The sequence below is a fragment of the Lepidochelys kempii genome, chromosome 5 (assembly GCF_965140265.1).
Source record: "Lepidochelys kempii isolate rLepKem1 chromosome 5, rLepKem1.hap2, whole genome shotgun sequence".
Classification (NCBI taxonomy): Eukaryota; Metazoa; Chordata; order Testudines; family Cheloniidae; genus Lepidochelys; species Lepidochelys kempii.
The window spans coordinates 85,929,466-85,947,664 of NC_133260.1; the positions used below are offsets into that span (position 1 = coordinate 85,929,466).

The window sequence follows — 18,199 nt, forward strand, 5'->3', positions numbered from 1 at the left end:
TCATACTACAGGTATCTGGATTACAAGCCTGCATGTTCTGTGTTGTTGTTAGCTAATTGAGTGCAATTACTTTAGTGCATGCAGCGTCTGAAAGCCATCTCACCATACTGAGTGAAACATTATGTTGCATGTTCCGTTAATAAGTAGAGCCCCATAGCGGAATAACTTATATTAGCGATGGGCCTGAATACAATCCAGATCCTAGTCCCCCATGAACTTTGTGGGGATAAGGTGCTCAAACCCTGCTCACAGCCCAGATCTTGTGGTTGGACCCTCCCTTCATAAGGGGCTGAACCAAAACCGTAAATACACACTTTTCCATCCATTCCCCCTGCCCTGACTTTTGGAAAGGAGGTGTTCAAAATCCAAATCCAAGGTACAGAACTAGGTTCAGGCCCACCACTAAATTGTATTGATGACGTTTCAATTCATATAGTATTTCTTTACATATTTTGTATTCTTTACAGAAACTTATTGCCAGCAAAGATCACCCGCAAGGAAGACATTGGGAGGGAAAAATGGCTCCACTATAGCGTATGAAGAAATTTAGGTAACATGTATTTATTTCAAACAATAAGTCTTATGTAGTCACTGAATTCCCCCCACCCCTCAGCTATTTGGAAAATATTACTTTTGCTTGGAAAGCACCAGTGTTCTATAGTTTACCTGTGGTTAATGGACCATGGATTTTGCCATCTGGATGGTACTGTAGGGGTGTGTAATACATAGACTCAGATTGTAAGTAACCCCAGCACACCTGTGCATGGACAGAGGGTGATCAAGAAGCTGTGCAAAGGGAGAAAATCTACACAGGGGCGAGCTCTGGGGAGCACAGGGACTGCTTGCTATTACTCCCCTTTTCAGGGCAGGGAGGAGACAGGGCTGTGCTCGTAACCTGTAACAGCAAGCTGAGTAGGAGAGCATCTGCCCCATTTTTATGCAAGGAGGAGCTTTGGTTCTCCTCTTGGGGCAGTGGAGCTCCAGACAGACTGCCCCCTCCTCAGGTCTGTGACTCAAAAGTTACTGACTAGCCCATGCTTTACATACTCTGAGAACCTTCAATGGATAGCAGATTAGTAGTAGTAGAAGTAGTAATTTATTGTTAATGAGTTTCATACCAGGAAATGTGCCCAGTAGGTGAATAACTGCTACTCATATGCACCAGAATTATGAATAATACCTGGATAACTAATTTATAATACCTGACACTCATGCTTAACAGAATAACAAATACTGATGGGGGAATAATTTACATCTGCCCACTTAGCTCCCATAAAGTAGCATGCAAATGTGTTGGAACAAACGGGTTTTTTAATGTGCTTTACATTGTAAGTATCTTTAATTTTAATTTATTATTATTAATGGAAACATTTTCAATAATGTTGGATTAATTTGATCTATGGTAGTTTAACAATAATGAACAAAAGAGGACAATAATAACTTATTAAGCCTGGGCAGCCTTCCCTGTCTCCTTTTTGCTAGCCTCTGTGAGTAAGAAAGAGCTACAGAGAGGACTGGGTTGGGAGAGAGTTGAAGACAAAATTGCCAGCTTCATGTCTTTGGCAACTCTCCTGTGGATGTAGCTGCACCCTGTATTATCAGACAAGAGGTTGATGAACCTGAGCAGTTCTGTTGGCTTTTCTTAGCCGAGATAAATAAATTCAGTTCAAGAATAACTGTCTTTGTACTGAAGTATAAAATGCAAAATGTGTCCTGTCTGAGATATTGATTGTGTGTGTGTAAAGTTTGGAGTTTGTGGCAACTGTGGATTTAGCCAGAGGGAAGCAAAATAAGTGAGACTTCTCAGGGCTATAAGAGAACATCTGGGGACTCATTTCAGTAGTTAGTGTGAAGCAGAGGGGTTTTATTCCTGCTTTTAAAGGCAAATCTCAGTGCAAAGTTAACTGTGGAGTCATTACTTGACAATTAGGAGAATGTCAAATTTTTAACAGCAGATGGGCCATGGGACTGCAAACACATGGAGAAAACCAAGGTGCAGGGAAGCTGAGTGACTCTTTTTTACACCATGCATAATTAGTCTGTGGAACTCATTGCCACAGGATGTTGTTGAGGCCAAGAACTTATCAGGCAGTAAAGAAGGGATTGGACACTTATATGAATAATAAGGCTAGCCAGTTTTATAATCACTAATCCAAACCCAAGAGATTTTGGAAGAGTTGTAAAAGCTCATGCTTCAGAATTTAAGATAATCTCTAGCAATTAGTGGGAGAGTCACTTGGGGCAAAGATTATCCCGTATCTGTCTAGCAAGCGCTCTGAAGTGACAGGTGTCTGCTCTTAGAGACAGTGTACTAGACTAGAAGAACTTTAGATCTGATCTAATATGACAATTCCTATGTTCCTGTGGCTACTGTGAGCCGATGGCTGAGCTAGGAATAGAGTTTGTCTTCTGTGTCTCAGTCCATTGTCCTGCCCACTGGTCTACGCTTCCAGAGGCCATGCTGGAATAGAGAATGATGGCCTGCAAAGGAGGCTCGAGAATTATGGCTTCTTAACTAAACTGATCTAGACTTAGGTTCTTCCTTTAGTTCAGGGGAGGCCAACCTGTGGCTGAAGAGCCACATGCAGCTCTTCAGAAGTTAATATGCGGCTCCTCGTATAGGCACCGACTCCAGGGCTGGAGCTACAGGCGCCAACTTTCCAATGTGCCGGGGGGTGCTCGCTGCTCAACCCCGGCTCTGCCACAGGCCCTGCCCTCACTCCACCCCTTCCCGCCCCCTACCTGAGCCTGCCGTGCCTTTGCTCCTCCCCCCTCCGCCCCAGCCTCCTGCAGGCCACAAAACAGCTGATTGGGAGGTGCTGGGAGTGGGTGGGGGCTGCTGACATATTACTGTGGCACTTTAGCAAGGTACATTGGTAAATTCTGGTTCCTTCTCAGGCTCAGGTTGGCTACCGCTGCTTTAGTTTGTTGGCATCACTGAACTTATCTTCCAAAAACAATCCCTAAATACAGGGTTTTGCACACACTATTTATGTACACTAAAAGGTGGGTTTTAGAAGCTTGTTTTGAAAATGTACCCCTTCTAATGGCAGAGTGTTTAGAGTCTGTGTGATGCTTAAACATAATGGGTGTTTTCAGAAATATGCACACAACTGTGTGCACAAAAATGAAGTTGTCTAATTGGCATGTACAGTTGCCATAGCTGTGCACAGAATCCAATATATATATAGGCTCCTAAGATGCCAGTTAGGTGCAAAACTGACCCTGTGTGTATGCAATTTTGTGGTTATAAATACAAATTAGGTGTGTAATTGCATGCACAATTCCGAAAATCAGAACAGTCAGACTTTTTAACTAGCTTATTAGAAGTAGGTTTTAACAATATGTAATTCTCTGTGCTGCTGGTGTATAAAACAGTAGGATGTTCTGGAGCTCATATTAGCCTAAAGACTTCGGTTTTATAAATCTGCATTTTATTCACATTTTATGTGGAATTTAGTAAATATGTGACTAGATTCCCACAAAGGCTTGATAGGAGTGAAAGGTACTGGTTGTGCTAAGATCTTCTGCCTGGTGTATTGCTTAATAAATATGCATCTATGGAAGTTCAAAAATAAGTGAACACCACTAAACCAAATCAATGGGTGGTAAAAAATCTTTGGCAGTGAAGGGATTAAAAAAGCATCTAAGAATTGTTGATGCAGGGTGCTCTGAAATAGCACTAAGGCTTGAGTACACTGACTTTTGTCATTGATTTAGAAAACACTTTTCAAATGAATATAGAAAACTGAGTGCAAGAGTATTGTGCCAATGCCCTTGAATTACTATTGTGTAGTTCAACATACATCTAACCATATGTTATGTTCTGTAGCTAATCATTTCCAAAGATGTATTTCTCATTAGAGTTGATTACAAAGTCCTGATTGTGTATAGTTTATAAAATGTGTTAAGGATAGAATGGCCAGCTTGTTTTTGTTTTCCCCCTTACAGATCTGTCACACATAGAGAATCCCACATTGCAAGAAACAAACTGAGAAGCTGAAGGGAAGAAAGAAGAATGGTTTTATATCTTCCTGTATAAGTTCACCACCATTTGTCTGCCATATTCATCACCATCAACTTATTCTATAAATCCTCCCCTCTGCTCCATGCTTTCCGTGACCTGGAACAAGTTGGCTAGTTCACATTCCTCTTCTGTGAGTTCACTGTAACCATTTCACATCATTAGGTCCTTTCACCCCTTGTACAAGCAGCTCTGCTCCAGGATTACTCTTTACACCATTTATATCACGAAACCTGTCCACTATTCTTTCCTCATTCTCTTCCATACTCTCAGTTCTATGTTCATCAGCTACTTTTTCATTCCCACCTCTATCAGACCCCACCCATTTGCCTCTCTGCCTTTAAAGCACCACTAACTATCATATGTGAGCACCAGCCCTTAAGGCTTCTTAATCCTCCCTTAACCACTTCAAACACTACAAATTTACTGTGCCTGTTTTGTAAATGAACAAATATTCTGATTATTAAATATATTTCTGAAAGTTTACTTTTGGCCTCTGTGGGATTTATTCAGAATTAAGGTGTTAATATTTTAATATAGGCCATTTTTCTCCTTGGCAGGTGGTAGCTATATAACATGTTTGTTAAAAAGATTGGCAAAGATAGTGTTCAGAAATAAATAGGGGCAGACTGCACAGTTTGTCCAGAAATGTGCAGTTCTTTTTCTAAGTAAATTCATTGAATGTTTGTTGCATACAGTAGTCTCTTTGTTTCCTTTTTTAGTCTGTGGAGCCCCAGGTGTGAGATTCAGGCTGGCAAAGATACAGATGGAAGTGTGGGGTAACATGGATAGACAAGAGGAAAAACAGCAAGTTTTATGGCTGTGGCATGCAAGTCTTTTGTGTGCAAATTGGTCAGGGTTTCTAGTCTCAAAATTGACCTACCAGGTTTTTTTTAATTCAATTGAAAAGTCGATGCAACTTTTCCATGTCTGTCTTTTTCTACAAAACAATAGCTTCAGTACTCTTTTCATAAAAAGTAATAAATTTACATGAATTAAATTTTTAAAAATCCAAAACAAAACAAGCAAGGGTACATTCATGTGATTGTGAAAACAATGTTTATTAAAGAAACAGATTTCAGCTTCCTTAGGACTAGAAGTGCTCACAAAGTATGATGGTTTAAAGTTATGAAAAACAGGACTATGGCCTTTTACATGGAACATGAAGCCAATATGAAAGGCATGCTTTTCTTTTTCACAATAATGTCAGATCATCATGGAGCACTGTAGGTAAGACTGGAGAAATTCAGTATTGCGTATAGACAACATTTCACTCAGTACACTTGCCATCTAAAATCTATACTGAAAGCATAGAGTGTGTGTTGTGCTGAGAAAATGACTTCAGATATGACCATCTGCAAAGCAGAAAATATTTAGGGCCAGATTTGGAACTCAGTATGTGGTCCTTAATTGCAAGTCTGCACAGAAACAAATTTTACAAGATATCAAGATAGTACCGAACTATGTGGTACATACCTGAGATCAGTGCCTAGTTACCATAAGGGCATGGGGTACAGAAAGATTTAAACATATTATTGAAAACCACTTTTCCACATCAAGCAAGAAATTACATTTATGTCAAATTTTTCAAAGTCTGTGCAATTGATTAGTCATGCAAATGTGCCATAAACCTCTATTTTCCTGTTCAGATGAGTGTTTGTATGCACAAGTCAGATAAGTGCATGCTCAAACTAGCAGCTGTATGCACAGTTAATCTGGTTTGATGTGTGCCTATACAGGGAATGGTGGGTGCAAAATTGGAGAGGATGATTAATATGAGAATCAAAAGGAGAGTAAGGAACTAGTTAAAGGGGAAACTACAATGAGCCATGCTGAAAAGAGCACTGTCAGGGTGGAAGGAGGTTATTGGTGGAATTCCTCAGGGACTGGTCTTGGGACCAATCTTACTTAATATTTTAATTAATGCCCTTGGCGCAAAAAGTGGAAGTGTGCTAATAAAATTTGTGGATGACACAAAGTTGGGAGGTATTGCCAATATGGAGGAGGACCGGAATATCATACAAGGAATTTTGGTGTAATAAAAATGGGATGGAATTTAATAGTGCAAGATCATGAACTTAGGGACTAACAAGAATGTTTGCTGTAAACTGCAGACTTATCAGTTGGAAGTGACAGAAGAGAAGACCTGGGTGTATTGGTTGATCACAGTATGACCATGAGCCCCCAATGTGATGTAGCTGTGAAAAAAGTCAATACAATCATGCATCAGGTGAGATGTTTCCAGTAGCTAGGAAGTGTTATTACCATTGCACAAGGCACCAGTGAGACCTCATCCAGATGAGGAATACTGTGTGCAATTCTGGTCTCCCATGTTTAAGAAAGACTAATTCGAACTGGAACAGATGCAGAGAAGGGCTACTAGGATGATCAGAGGAATGAATAACCTTTCTTATGAGAGGAGACCTAAGGAGCTTGACTTGTTTAGCGTAACAAAATGAAGGCTGAGCGGAGATATAATTTCTCTCTATAAATATATCAGAGGGACAAACACCAGGGAGGGAGAGGAGTTATTTAAGTTAATGGCAACACTGGCACAAAAACAAATGGCTATAAACTGGCCAGCAGTGAGTTTAGGCTTCAAAGTAGGTGAAGGTTTCTAACCATTAGAGGAGAGAAATTCTGGAATACCTTCCCAAGGGGAGAAGTGGGGTCAAAAAACCTAATTTGTTTCAAGACTGAGCTTGATAAGTTTATGGAGTGGATGCTATAATGAGGTTGCAATGGCATATGGCCCATCTGTGACTGCTGTTAGCAAATATCTCCAATGGCTGGAAATGAGACACTAGATGAGAAGGGCTCTGAGTTACTACAGAGAATTATTTCCCAGGTGTCTAGCTGGTGGTTCTCACTCACACGCTCGGAGTCTAACTGATTTGCCATATTTGGGGGTCAGGAAGGAATTTTTCTCCAGGTCAGACTGGCAGAGACCTTGGGGCACAGGAGCTTAATTTCTAACCTGCCGGGGGGTGTTCCCCCCCCCCAGCTACAGCCAGGCCCTGCCCTCACTCCACCGCTTCCTCCAATGCCCCACCCCGACCTGCTTCTTACTGCCCCCCCCCCACCTCTTCCTAGGCCCAAAGTGGGGATGACCAGCCAGCTGTTTTCTTTCCATCTGTTTATCTAATCAAGGGTCTATATGAGCACCTCCGTACGTGAGCGCTTTCATGCCTACTGACCGAGTAAATGCTACACCTTTTTGCAGCAGCTCTAAGGATCGCTGGTGAGCAGCTGACCCCAGACTTCTCTGGGCTATCCTGTCTTGCACAGGTAAAATTGCTTGGAGAACTTCTTCTCCAGCTCCACTATATTCACCAGCATGCTTCAAAGATAAGCTAGTATGACATTCAAGGCTCCTAATATCACCACCAAAACCATTGTTCATTTTAGAGCTGAGGTTGCTCTCCTGTAGTTACTGAAAAACAAGGAACTTGCTAGTTAAAGCAATACTACAGTCCAGACTAGTTTCAAAATGTCTTATCAGCTCAATATCATAACACCCAAATGCACTCTCGTCCTCCTGAGATCCACAGCACACTGTTTTTCTTTTCACACACTCAGACACACAACCTGAACTCCAAGCTCAGCAGGGTTAAGGTGTTTTATGAACAAATGTACCTGCAGCTGGAAGTCTGCAGTGTGTTATTACTGCCTAAACTGATATGAATTCTGGCTTCCCATCTGTCCTCCATCCCCCTTTCCAGATCCACTTCCCAGCTAAAGTGTGCAGTGTTTCGACTGGCTGGCTATTCCAACAGGAGGCTGGTGATACGACCAGCCAATCCTTCAAGCTAGGTTTCTTCCTCTCATTCCAGTACATTCGCTTCCCCAACCTCAGACCTGATAAGGGTAGCCAGCAGGAGTCCCAATCTGATGGATTGACTGAGTTCCCTCAGTGTAGGGCTCCTCTCTTGACATTCAGTTGCCTGTTGGCAGAGAGGCCAGGCAACCAAAGAAGTACCTACCCTAGCTCAGCATCCGAGATGGAGATGTCTCCAATGCAAAGATGCAATCTATGCTTGTCAGGAAAATTTGCCTGCAAACTCTCCCTGCCCCTCCATGCCTTCTGTTGCTGATAGTTGCTGGGAGATTGTAGGAGCAGGCAGGGGGAGGTGCAGGTAAATGTACCTGATAAGCGTAGGTTGTATCTCTGCAGTCAGAGTGGATGAGTAGCTGAAGAACTGCCCAGACCAGCTCTGAAGCACACTGGGAAGGGATAGGGAGTAAGTCTGGGGAGCCAGCCATGGGCTGGGGAGAAGGTCTCCCAGCTGCTGCCCAGTTCTCCTCACTGTTTTTGCAAGACCCAGGGCTTGCTGGGAGCCTGTCTGAGGAGCCAGAGGTGCCCATGGCTGGGCAGCATGGCTAAGGAGGCAGCACTGGATCATAGACATATGTGTTGGCTTTTCCTAGGGTTAATGAAAACAGTTCTTTCGAGCAAGGGGGATATTTGCCAGCTGGCCTGATTGTTAACTGCTGTATCTGGGAGTGTTAGTAACAATTTTATGGAAAACACATTGCAGAAAATTCATTGGGCTTCTGAACTGAGGTAGATTTGGAGACTAAATTCAATCACTGGACAGTGAAATGGAGGGATTTAGTCTTGCTTTAAGGGCCTGATCCAAAATCTGTTGAAGTTAATGGGAGTCTTTCCACTGACTTCAGGTGCGTTGGTTTGGGCCCTAGGTCAGAAGTGCCACACAATCTGAACCGGGGGCATGTGCAAGAGGGGCAAGCAGGGCACGACTCCCAAGTCAACAAAACCGAGGCACAGAACTCCTCCATGGCAGGGAGAGTGAGCTCCTCCTGCCCCAGGCCGCGTGGGAGGTCTGGCTCCCACGGGGCCACAGGGGAAGAGGGGGGAGCCAGCTCCTCCAGCCACCAGGGGAGAGCGAGCGCCTCAGGCCCCAGGGTTATGGGGTGGAGGGGAGCCAGCACCGCAGGCCACGGGGGGCACAGAAAGTGCCCCTCCAAAAGTGGCCAAATTTTTATTTCTGTACATGCCCCAATCTTAACTATGGAGTCACTACTGATTCCTCCATAATAAATCAATAACTTCATTCGTTAGGCCACTGTCCGTGTGTGTACTTGCACATATGTGTGCACCCCCTCCCATATGCACACTGGTCACATACCTTCACATAGACTATGGGTTGAAACAGTAACACGGATACTGTGTCAGAGTAGAATTAAAGTAATATTTTGGTTTTTAATGATGCTTTAGGTTGGCTTTGCGACTTTGGTCATTTCTGGCTGTGTGGGCTTTTGAGTTTGCGGTGGGTTCCCTCCAATTTTGTTATTTTTAAAAATATTTGGTTGTACAAAAGTAATTTGTCCACTTGGAAGCATACATAGACTATTCTGTTCAAGGCTAGATCCATTACAGCATTGATATTAACAGGACTAGGAAGGACTGTGTGCATGCATGTTTGTGGATTTTCAAGAATTAACAATTTGGTTGTTGCATTTGACCTATTGTTTAAAACCTAAAGGGCTTAAAGACATTCACCTGTCGCTGCATGTTCAGCAAAATTTCATTTTGAAATGCAATCCTATTCTTCATCCAAATTCCTCCTGAGTGTATGTTTCTTTCACTTAGCCTGTCAGCATTAATTTACCAATGACACAAGTGTGATTAGAAAACAAAAACATAATGTTTGTGGTATAAAGATATTTGTAGTGATGAGGTCAGGCCACAAGTTATGTGGGTCATAATGAACAAATACCAGTAAAATCCTTACACCACAACACACGTCATATATTTTCTTTACAACATACATTTTACATCAAAATGATCGCAGAAATATTTTAGAGAGTTCTGATACTATGTGAAACCAGGCTGGCTTGGCTCTGCACAAGCCTCAGAGGGGGAGGAAAATAATCATCTCTATGTTCTAAATTTAGGAAAAAAACCCCCAAAATAAATACATATGTTAAAAATGGTCTCAAATGGTGTTTAATAATTAAGAGCTGCATTGTTTTAAGACCTGATATCTCACTAGGATAAAAAAAAAAAGAGAATTGTGCAGCACATACCAGCTCTCCAATGGTATAAAGAACCAATGTTTATCCTTAATGGTTCTCAAGTTATTGCACCTTGAACCAAAACTGAGTGTTGTACTTCAGAGCAGAGTAGTCTAAATTTGGAGAAAATTCCACATTTGGGAAGGAAGGTAGAAGGGAAATGTTTTTGGCTGGCTGTATTTTTTTTAAAAATGGAGTCTGTTTTAAAGCTGATCAGAGACGATATCTTTACAGGTGAGAAAAGAACTAATTGACTCACTAGTTATCAGGTCTTCACTTGTGATTGAATGCCATAAAGAACTAAGTTGTCAAATATTCCCCTTCAGTGCAATTTGAACATATAATGAAGAAACCAGCACATCCATTTGCTCTAAAGCTTATTTTCTGTCTCCACAGGGAAGCAATCAGCCGTGTTTGTGAAGCAGTACCTGGAGCCAAAGCAGCCTTCAAAAAAAGAAAGGTATTTTTCTTTCTTTCTTGTTAGAGACCCATATTTCCTTAGGTCAGCATAGTGGAAACCAGACACAGTGGGCAGGTGTGTTTTAAGCCAGCCTGAGAACTGCAGGTGCAGAATCTTCCAAAGTCTTGTCTGTGTGCAGCCACTGTTGATTGCACTTACTGCCTTTCCAGTCAGCATCGTTCATAGGAGTTCAAAGTAAGGGAGTGTAAAGATACTCCTTCCTCCCCTACCTGGGATATCCACATCATGGCGAGTAGCATTGCTGGGTAGGGAAGTGGCTGGGGAGTGGGTGAAGTCTTGGCTCTGCCCCCACGTTACTGGCCACAGTAAAGGGGGAAGTACACTGTGCGAGGTTTCCAGCTACACAAACTGTTGCCCTCCTGGAGCAAGGAGACTGTGACTCTGAGTGCCAGTACGATCCCGGCTCTACCTCTGGAGCAGCACAGCTATGAACTGCCCCAACTCAGGCTTGTGGTAAAGCCAAGTTTAGCTCTTAGGAAGTCTAGTTTGCAGTGACATGAGCTTGTATCTAAAATGGATAGCTGTTGTACTACCAACAGAAATAGAATGTATGAGGGAGGGTTCAGAACAAGAACCCACACACCGTCTTTGCTGAATGTAGCTTTTTCTTGTAGCTGAGAGCCATGTAATACATATTTAGCTCTCATGGTCACAAGGGGGTACTGTATTTAACTCCCAGTGAGACATATGCAAACACTCAAACAACAAATACCACAGTGACAGTGGAATCTGCTTCAGAACAGATTTGTTTTTTCAAAGAATTTCTTCCATATTCAGCCTTTTTAATGGGGGCTTTTAATCAGGAAGTAAAAGAAAGGCAAATGTCTTTTTTTCTTGAAAAACAAAATGCCACAAAATAACACTGGGAAAATGGATGAAAGGAAGTTCCTAGTGCCAAAAAGCCATCTTGCTGAATCAGGGTGTCTAAGAACAGTGTCTCTTGTTTAAATATTAGAATCCGAATACTCAGGTACATCAGTCTTGAAAAATTGGACAGAGATTTGGTTGTGGAAAGCAAAATATATCAACGAGTGTAAATTGTCCCACAGTAATTGAGAATTTAGGGTAGGTTGTCCATTTAGAAAATACAATCCATGAGGAAAGTATTTGTTACTTTACTGACTGCGCTTCTCATCTGCACTCCGGCTTATCCCTCCTGGTATTGTCGATGTCCCTCCACCACCTGATGGCGTCCAACACCATTAGTTGCCGCCTCAGCCGAGCGTAGCGTTGACTGATTTTGCATTTTCTCAGCACTCGCTCGTACTACTTTTAAAATAAACCAACCCTTTGGGAAGGGAAATGGTGCTGGTAAATCTTAACAACAGCAACAAAAAACACATGAACTTTTGCAGGTCTGTGCTCCACCCTGTCTTCATGGTGACTCTAATATTTTTGTCAGTTTCCTCTCATGTATCTTAATTTACATGGCTAGGGCAAATTCTCGTCTCTAGTCTGTAATATGGATTTATTACATATTAATAAAAAAATTCTCCTATGTGAAGTACACTGGCTTAGTGTATGCAGTTATATCTCCTTCTATCTCTAATGAGAATAAGACTCTGCTTCTTACTTATAGATAACAAAGTTATTCCTTCATCTCAAGTAGTAAGAATATGTGCTTTTGGTGTTGCAAGTCCAGGGTTTGATCCCCACTGACTATTGTACAGTAATAACGTTTTGTAACCTATGGTTTGTTGCTATATTCCACACTTTAGCTTTAACCATTTTGTTAATCGTGTTATGAGGAATGACCTACAGAGAAAAGTAGCTGCCCAAATGAAGTGATCACTAGTGTAGAGCAAAAGTTGTCATTCTTGAATAGCAGCCCTTAAGATGTCAGCTGAGCCTGCACGAAGTGTGTCATGTACCCCTTGTACAGGGAAGGTTGGAGGGCTGCTATTAGCAAGTCGGGCTCCTCTACTGGATATAGACTGGCTACAGAGCTTCCTTCTCAGAGGTACACCAGATATGAACCTTCCATAAAGATCCTTTAATGAACTGCCAGGAGTGGCTGAGGTTAGCTTAAATGGGATTTGTTACACACAGTGTCCCCATGTGGCTGAACAGTATAATACAGCAGCAAAGAGTCCTGTGGCACCTTATAGACTAACAGACGTATTGGAGCATAAGCTTTCGTATTGGAGCATAAGTGGGTGAATACCCACTTCGTCAGATGCATGCATGCGTAACAGTGAGTTGTTATTGCAAATCAACTAAAATGCATTCCATTACTTCACAGCCACCAAGCAAAGTTCTCTCTAGCATCTTGGGAAAGAGCAATCTTCAGTTTGCAGGAATGAACATAACTCTGAATATATCCACCACCAGCTTAAATCTAATGACTCCTGATTCAAAGCAGGTTTGTGTATAAAAATCCCTAATAAGTCCATGGATGAAGAGTATACCATGTAAGGTTTGCTACTTGATAAAATGCTCCTGTGCTTAAAGTATTATTTCTTTATCAAATAAAAAAGAAATGAAAATATGAAGTGCAATAGATTAATTAGTTTGTTTACACATTTAACATAGATTGGTGAAAATAGTGTTCTCACAGTAATTCTGTCATTACCTCTCAAAAGGTTCACTTTACAATGTGAAATGGCCTTTTCTGGCAGAAAAAGGTCCAGTTCCAAACTCTGGCTGTGTTTGGTTCTGACCCATCTACAGAGATGAATGCCTATTACCAGTGGTTTTTCTTTCTTTTTCTATATATTGTTTAGAGGGCATTCTATTCATAAGGTGATGTTAAAAATCCTGCTTTGGGGGTTTTGCACTTCAGTGAAATGTCTGCCTTTCAGAAGAAGGAAGCCTTGTCAACCAATCACTTTATTCTTCTCCTTTGCGCTGAAGGTATATACTGACTTTGGGGAATCACTGCAGTGGGTTGTGAATGATGTATGAGATGAGAAAAAATCTTGCTCGCTATGCATATAGAGAAAGCTGATAGTGTTGCATAATCACTGCTGTGCTGTTTGCTGTGAGCTACGTACCTAGATGTGCCTAGATACAGCGAGGGGAAAAAACTTGCTGTGCCACAAGATAAAAAATAAACTAGAAACACACACACCTGAAAGGCTTCTTACTTATTTGTCTGTTCCCCACCCTCTTCATATAAGATGCTGTCGTCTTCTACAGTACTAACTCAAGCACTGTAATAGCAGCACTATGGCATGCTGTAGTGTTTTGGACCATTATTAAAGAATCTGACAGTACTTTTTATAAGGGCATTTGTCCCAGCTTTCACTACTGGCACAGGGAGCCTTCCCTTAGTATGACCCATCTGCAAAACATACAAAAAACTGAAGGCATTTTAAAAGTAAGAAGTCATTTTAAATAAAGGGCCAGAGCCTCAGCTCTGGGTAAAGCAGCAGAGATTGGGGGATGTCAATGGAGCTCTGCTGATTCACATCAGCCCCAAACGTTTTGGCTTCTCTCCACAATATAGTCTCGTTAACTGGAACTAGAAGAGATGGCTGATATCATATGTATCTAATTCATTACACTGGCTATGATGACGGAGGGCTGTGAAACGAAGGGGTCTTTGACAAACCAGCACTCCAGTGGAGGTCTCCTTCATTTCTGGTTTATACTAGGAGTGTTGGATTACCCCAGAGTGCATTCCTGGAACGGATAAAAATGTGGTCTGCTTTCTGTGGCATACCTTTCAGAATACTGAAAACAAGGCTGGCCAAATGGCTTTGTGATTAGTTCTTTATGGTGCTATCCAAGAAAGACAGTCTTGATTCTTGTTCCTCATCTCTTGTTCCTGGATCAGCTTTGGACTGGAAACAATGGAAAAACAGCATTCTTAGTTTGGAGTAGGAAGGTAAGGGACCAATTGAGTTGCTCCATTGAGTTGACTATGTTAGTTAAGAGTGACACTGAGACATGGAGTGAATTACTGTTCAGTCCTTCTGGTACAAAGACCACCATGATGCAGGTCTTTGAGTGGTAGTGGGGAGAGAAACCCTCCTTTGGGGATAAAGAGGAAGCCAATCCTCCTTTGAGAATAAAAAAAATTAAAGATCTATTTAAAGGTTACAGTTGGGTGAGCAGCAGGGGCTAAAAGTATTACGAAGGCAGCATGCCTGCGATGGAGGAAACACTTCATCTTATTCTCTAGTGACCCTTTCTAACTCAGTGAAGGAACTCCAAGAGACACTCACATTCAGCCTCAAGAGGGCAGGTACAGGTCTTTCAGGTGCAAGGGAAAAAGAGGAAAGGAAAATGAGTTGGCTCAGGGAATGCTTCTCTCTATGACTCCAACTCTCTTTCCACTGCTCTGACAGTTAACTCCATTGAGCTAGAGAGTCTATCTGGTGTCCACACTGTTCAAATCCACAGGAGGTTATGGAAGCCCCTAACATTTGCCTTTTGTAGCCATGCAGGCTGTGGCAGCTATGTATTTTGGGTGAAGTGTACCTTTTTGCTATATTCATCACCACAGGTGACAAAAACTCACTTCAACAGATTAAAGTTTCTCCAAAATATCTTTAGGAAATTATATTTTCAGATAAGATACTGTATGGCAGGGCTATATAATTTACTTGAATGCTGGGCACATTTTTATGTTCATTCACTGCTATTCTAAAATGTCATTGTCCTTCAACTTAAGGAAAACCTGAATTAGGGATATCCAATATTCTTGAGCTTGTTTACATCAGCAGCATATTCTCTGTGACTAACTCCTCATAGACGAAAGGCAAGAATTAATTCTGATCTTGTTTTCGGTTTTTACTTCACTCTCACAAAAAAAAAAAAAAAAAAGAAAACCAAAGGGGGTAATCTGCAAAAGAGAATCGTCTGACTCATACTTTTGTTTTTTTTCTGATCCAAACAGATAATAGCAAATCATCATATGCAGTCTATTTCCTTTGCCTCTGGAGGTGATCCGGTAAGCATTTATTTAGTCATTTTCTTCCATACATATTGCTATAGGAGGACCTTATACCAGGATTTATCTCATGTCTTACTCAAAGGAAAATATAAGCATGATAGCTTCTGTTTCTTATTTCATAAGCTCTTCTTGACCGTTGCCATCAAGCTCTTTTTGAGGGAAACCACTGACAGGCAGTCACAAATCCTCCTCTGTGAATGAGTGTCAGGAAAAGTGTCAAAGGGCCTGGAGCATTTCATATAAATCTTATAAATCCTGTAAGTAGAGCCCCGGGGTTTTCAAAGGAAGCGCAGTATTTTCATATGGATATCCTTTCACTTTTCATCTGGATTGTTATCCATTTTGCCCTTCCTGCAGAAAAGGATTGAGGATGAGGCTGTATTTCTAGCATGGTAGCCCCAGGTAATTTTTCTTTCCTTTCTTTTCCCTCAACTCTATCTTATGAAAACGGAGAGCCAAATACTGCCCTCAGATATGTCCATTCCACTCATATGTTTGAGGAGAGGATGTGGCTTTTAGGAGAAGCCCAGTTCTGCATTTTTATACTTGCCATGTTTAGTTTTGCTCTCAGGTGCCTCTGTGCAACTCACATTCAATTCATGCATATCAGAGGGCAGATCTGGGGTTTTTTACTTATCTACATATTTGTTTCAGCTGTCCTCCCAATTTCATACTAAATACGCTTCAGAATATGTCCTATACATGAAGAATTGAAAGAATTTCAAAATAGTAAAAGTCCTTCCTGAGTCTTGAAAGCCTTTACTCTAGATTGATCAACCCAGTCCCTGTTGCCAGGGATAGGTCCACTTACATGGCACATATGGCCCTCTCTACGAACTAACTCTCCCACCTCAACTGCAAGATGAGTTAACTGCACCAGCTCTTCAGGGCAAAATATCCTTGACATGTTTGCAATCTTACTGTTATCCATATGCTAAATGGGTCAAATTCATCCATGATGTAACTCTGCTAAACTCAATGGGGATACAGCAGGGATGTATTTGGGCCATTGTAAAATAGTAATTCTGGGAGTAAAAAATTGATCAACAGCACTTCTGAAATACCACAGATTGCAACAGATGCTGGAAATGAACAATTCCTGCAGCGGGCAGAGGACTGAGTACAGTTGCCTGCCTCCATAAGAAAGTTCTTTGCCACTCCATCTGCCATCCCACATGCTAAGTCCTAGAAACACCACCACCCATTGGCGAGTGATTTACCAGGTGACAGCATTACCACCAGCAGCAGTAAGAGATTTGAGGTTCAATAAGGATAAGTGCAGGGTCCTGCACTTAGGATGGAAGAATCCAATTCACCGCTACAGACTAGGGACCGAATGGCTAGGCAGCAGTTCTGCGGAAAAGGACCTAGGGGTGACAGTGGACGAGAAGCTGGATATGAGTCAGCAGTGTGCCCTTGTTGCCAAGAAGGCCAATGGCATTTTGGGATGTATAAGTAGGGGCATAGCGAGCAGATCGAGGGACGTGATCGTTCCCCTCTATTTGACATTGGTGAGGCCTCATCTGGAGTACTGTGTCTAGTTTTGGGCCCCACACTACAAGAAGGATGTGGATAAATTGGAGAGAGTCCAGCGAAGGGCAACAAAAATGATTAGGGGTCTAGAACACATGACTTATGAGGAGAGGCTGAGGGAGCTGGGATTGTTTAGCCTGCAGAAGAGAAGAATGAGGGGGGATTTGATAGCTGCTTTCAACTACCTGAAAGGGGGTTCCAAAGAGGATGGCTCTAGACTGTTCTCAATGGTAGCAGATGACAGAACGAGGAGTAATGGTCTCAAGTTGCAGTGGGGGAGGTTTAGATTGGATATTAGGAAAAACTTTTTCACTAAGAGGGTGGTGAAACACTGGAATGCGTTACCTAGGGAGGTGGTAGAATCTCCTTCCTTAGAGGTTTTTAAGGTCAGGCTTGACAAAGCCCTGGCTGGGATGATTTAACTGGGAATTGGTCCTGCTTCGAGGGGGTTGATGACCTTCTGGGGTCCCTTCCAACCCTGATATTCTATGATTCTATGAATTGAAATAAATAAGGTCTATCAAATGTTTTAGTGAGATGAAAGTCATGCCACTGAGTCACTGAGAAATCAAATCTTACCAAGTACAGGAGCCAACAAGAGCTGGTGAAACTGTAAAGTAGCACAACAAGACCACTATATGATGATCTCATCCTGGGGGTGGAGAGGAGGGTAGGTGTGAGCATCCTTTGACATTCAGCAGGTTTGTCACAGTAGACACCTCGTTGGGAGAACTTTAAATAAAAGAAAGAGCTTGCTCATGTGGTTCCTGTCTCTCAGAACTAAATTTAATTACTGCTTGATACACCAAACATACTAAACCAGCCTAGCATATATCGCAACATAAATGTCCTCATTGTTTTCTTTCCTCTTCAGGGATGAAATCCATCACCACTCGCACCAGAGTCATTCCCCATACATCAGGTCACTGGGAGTATTAGATATGCATGAACAGAGAGACAGGGCTATTCTGTTCTGTTCTATACACCTTCTTTTACTACCTTCATCACCGTGGTATCTGAGTGCACTCCAGTAGTGCATTAAGTGATGTGAGTGTCACAGTTTAGGGCAATTGCACCGGTATTCCCCCATGGTGGCCCCTTGAGGGCACTCACTCTAAACTCTCAGCTCCTCAGCCATCACCTCTCTTGGGAAGAGACCCACATCTCTCTCCCTCCTGACAGTGATTATTGCTGGCTGCACAGTTCCCTGCCTACACTGTGA

At 42.1% G+C, this 18,199-nt stretch overlaps 1 protein-coding gene across 1 annotated transcript in view; it reads left to right on the forward strand.

Moving 5' to 3' along the window:
• Nucleotides 1–18,199, forward strand: part of SHC3 (SHC adaptor protein 3) — a 72,943-nt gene that overhangs the window by 34,259 nt on the left and 20,485 nt on the right. The window contains exons 3-5 of the mRNA XM_073344912.1: nt 10,460–10,523; nt 12,787–12,906; nt 15,388–15,441. Of these exons, the coding sequence (XP_073201013.1) occupies nt 10,460–10,523; nt 12,787–12,906; nt 15,388–15,441 (238 nt within the window). The remainder of the gene's footprint in view (nt 1–10,459; nt 10,524–12,786; nt 12,907–15,387; nt 15,442–18,199) is intronic.